Source organism: Empidonax traillii, unplaced genomic scaffold (assembly GCF_003031625.1).
Source record: "Empidonax traillii isolate 1590-97213 ecotype Southwest subspecies unplaced genomic scaffold, ASM303162v1 scaffold343:size799674, whole genome shotgun sequence".
Taxonomy (NCBI): domain Eukaryota; kingdom Metazoa; phylum Chordata; class Aves; order Passeriformes; family Tyrannidae; genus Empidonax; species Empidonax traillii.
The window spans coordinates 581,430-584,319 of NW_020955536.1; the positions used below are offsets into that span (position 1 = coordinate 581,430).

Genomic DNA, 2,890 nt, shown 5'->3' on the forward strand with positions numbered 1-2,890 from the left:
TTTTTTTTATGATAAAGGAATGCTTTGTTCCCTGTAAAAATTCATAAATCATCATTCATGCTCTGGAACAGGTTTCTCCCTGCTCCTTACACTGTTGCTGCACTATTTAAAATTTTATTTTTGATTTGAGAATGAGCTGTCTCTCCCAAAAGCAGCAGTACCTGAAGGAATATGTAGTCATCCTGCACAGTCAGGGAATCCCGATCAGTACTACCAGCAAATGGGATTGTCATTGTCTTATCAGAACAATTTTGAATCTGGCAAGTGATGTAGCGATAACCTGAGGGAAGAGAGACAGAAACATATGACAGGGCTATCAAGGGAAAAAGAAGCAAGCAGTATTAAATGTTATTCATGTAGGAAAAATGCTGCCTTTGCCAGGTGACTTAGTTGTAGAATTATTATATTAAACCCTCATACAACAGTTTTTCAATCTCCAATGTACTGAGAATATATTAACTGCTTACAGTTCAGATCATTCCCTAGAGGCAGCCTGTTATTATCCAAATTTTGCTGGTCCAGAGAGATTAAGGGTTAGATGAATGAGCCATTCATGGGTGGGGATAATAGAAGGAGCCTCTTTTCTCACTTAACCTATGCACAGAGCCAAATTATTCACTTGGAGAAATGGCAGCCTGACACAACATAACTGAAATCAATAGATCAACCCCAGTATAAAATTGTGATGAATGAGACAGGAATCAGGCTTCGTTTAATAGACAGTGTGCAGAATTTTAAAGGCTATTTTCAAAGCTCTGTAAGAATCTTCAGAGACACTATTAACTTGCTATTGGAACCGCTCTGTTGGGGCAGGATTTCTGTATTCAGAATTTATACTTTGCTGAAAAAGCCTGGACTGATTTATAATGAGTGGAGGCAGCAGCCTTTCTCTTCCTCTCCAGTTAGCAAGGACTATCTTCTCTACCTGGGTTCTTAGAGCAGCACCACTGCATCTTTGATACAATCTGCTCTTATCAGAGAGAGCAGAGCCAACAATTGTGTCTTACACCAGCTGTGGCTGAAAGACCTTCTCCTAGATTCAAGCTCTTGTATAACTCACCCTTTTCCAAACGCTTCTAAGCACAAAGTACTTGAGCAACTTCCCCAAGCACAGTGAGGAAAACGATATACACAATCTTGTGCCCAGATCACTAATTCTACCCATGCTCAAGGTACAGCATGAAAGAGAGCAAATAACACATCCCCATGTCCTTCACTACTTGTGCAGTGTGATAGGAAATGCATTTCCACACTTTATGACTTTTAAATGGACAAGGCCAAACCAGTATACTGGATACAGTTATTTTTTTGAAAAATCTGGATGTGCTTAAGAGGCAGTTAGAGTCCATTCAAGTTCTCCTGATTATGTCCAAATCATCACTACCAGGACATTTGAGCAAGTGCATCTAAAAGTCTTGCAGATATTTGTAATTCACATCACAAGAATTATAGCTCTTCATGGGATGGATAGTGCAAAGATGCTGCTTCCACTAAAATCAGTGGCAATGCTCGTACTGACCATAAGTGCACAAAGTCAGTTTGTTGAGAACCCAAACAGGAAATATTTCATGATTCTTTTTCTGCTGTTTCTATTAAATGAACCTTTCCATCCAGGTCCTAAAGAATCTTTTTACACTGTCTCTAAAGAAGCAGCTGAGGAAGTTGTCACCATGTCTCAGAAATCTTGCTGCTAAAAGATTTAGAAACTCTGTCATCCAGCTTTTAACATGGTAACTTTGATTTTTTGATAGGGCTGAAATGAAGAAAAGTTACAGGATCAGGACAAATTAAACTATACATTCTTTACAACTCATTTTTAAGACTGCACAGGAACGTAGACGATCAGATTCAGTGAATTACATTACATTTCAAGTGTACAATTGGTAACAAGAAACTATACCAGATTTTGGAATCGTGGTGACTCTTCAGTACAGCACATCCTGACTACCAGTCTGCTTTTTCATTTATTTTCCTTTAGAAGGTTCTGTGTATACTGGATACTGTAACATGAGGAAATTCTGGGAGCTGGTGGTTAGTGCAGTAGGCCTGACATATGCAATGATTCACATAAACAGACGCTTACCCAGCACTAACACTGCATTGCCAGTTTTATTTGCAAATCGGGAAAACCTGTTCAATGTTTAACTGCCAGAATAAATTGCACCACTAATGGACATTTTCAACGGAGCATAGCATCTTGACGTCAACTCGTCTTACAGGGGGAAAACAAGTAGATTTTAAATTATACTATATTTTTATATAACAGGACAGTTTTGCTGACTGCATATAAACAGAGAAAGCATCTGACTTGTACAGTTTCTCTTCTGGCTAGTTTCAGAAACAATCTGAAAAGCACCTCTAAAACAAAGAGAAATTACTATACACTAGGGTATCAATTGATAACATTTTCATTTGCATACCTCCACTGGGGTCCTGGATTTCCATATGAACTAAATCAGGGTCTGCGTCAACTCCAGCAACGGCCCTGAGAACATAATATAATCAAATTATGTAGAGCCAGCTACAGAATAGTAATTATGTGGAGGGAAGAAAAGAGAGGCTTTCATACTAACCAGCATTAACATTCTAGCTGAGAAATTGAAATAAACCCCATTTATAATGTCCCATTACTAACATCTAGAAGGAAATTATTTTTTCTGTACTTGACAATGATTTTCTTAAATTTCTTTAGAATCTCTTTTACTAACCTATGCATGAAAATAGGATAAATTGAAAAAAAAACCACAGAAAAATGTATGAAAGTGGAAAAACCCCTCCATAATAATAAATTGATTTATGTACACACAGAGATATGCACACAGTCACAGGCACTGGCAAGCACTATAGCATCTTTTTACAATTACATGTGACATTTGAGACTAAAAAGCTA

The 2,890-nt window shown here is 37.7% G+C and overlaps 1 protein-coding gene across 1 annotated transcript in view; it reads right to left on the reverse strand.

The window, feature by feature from the left end:
- SORCS2 (sortilin related VPS10 domain containing receptor 2) overlaps positions 1 to 2,890 on the reverse strand; it is a 241,126-nt gene that overhangs the window by 90,538 nt on the left and 147,698 nt on the right. Inside the window, exons 6-7 of the mRNA XM_027892263.1 lie at positions 2,421 to 2,485; positions 162 to 280 (exon numbers count right to left, since the gene is read on the reverse strand). Of these exons, the coding sequence (XP_027748064.1) occupies positions 162 to 280; positions 2,421 to 2,485 (184 nt within the window). The remainder of the gene's footprint in view (positions 1 to 161; positions 281 to 2,420; positions 2,486 to 2,890) is intronic.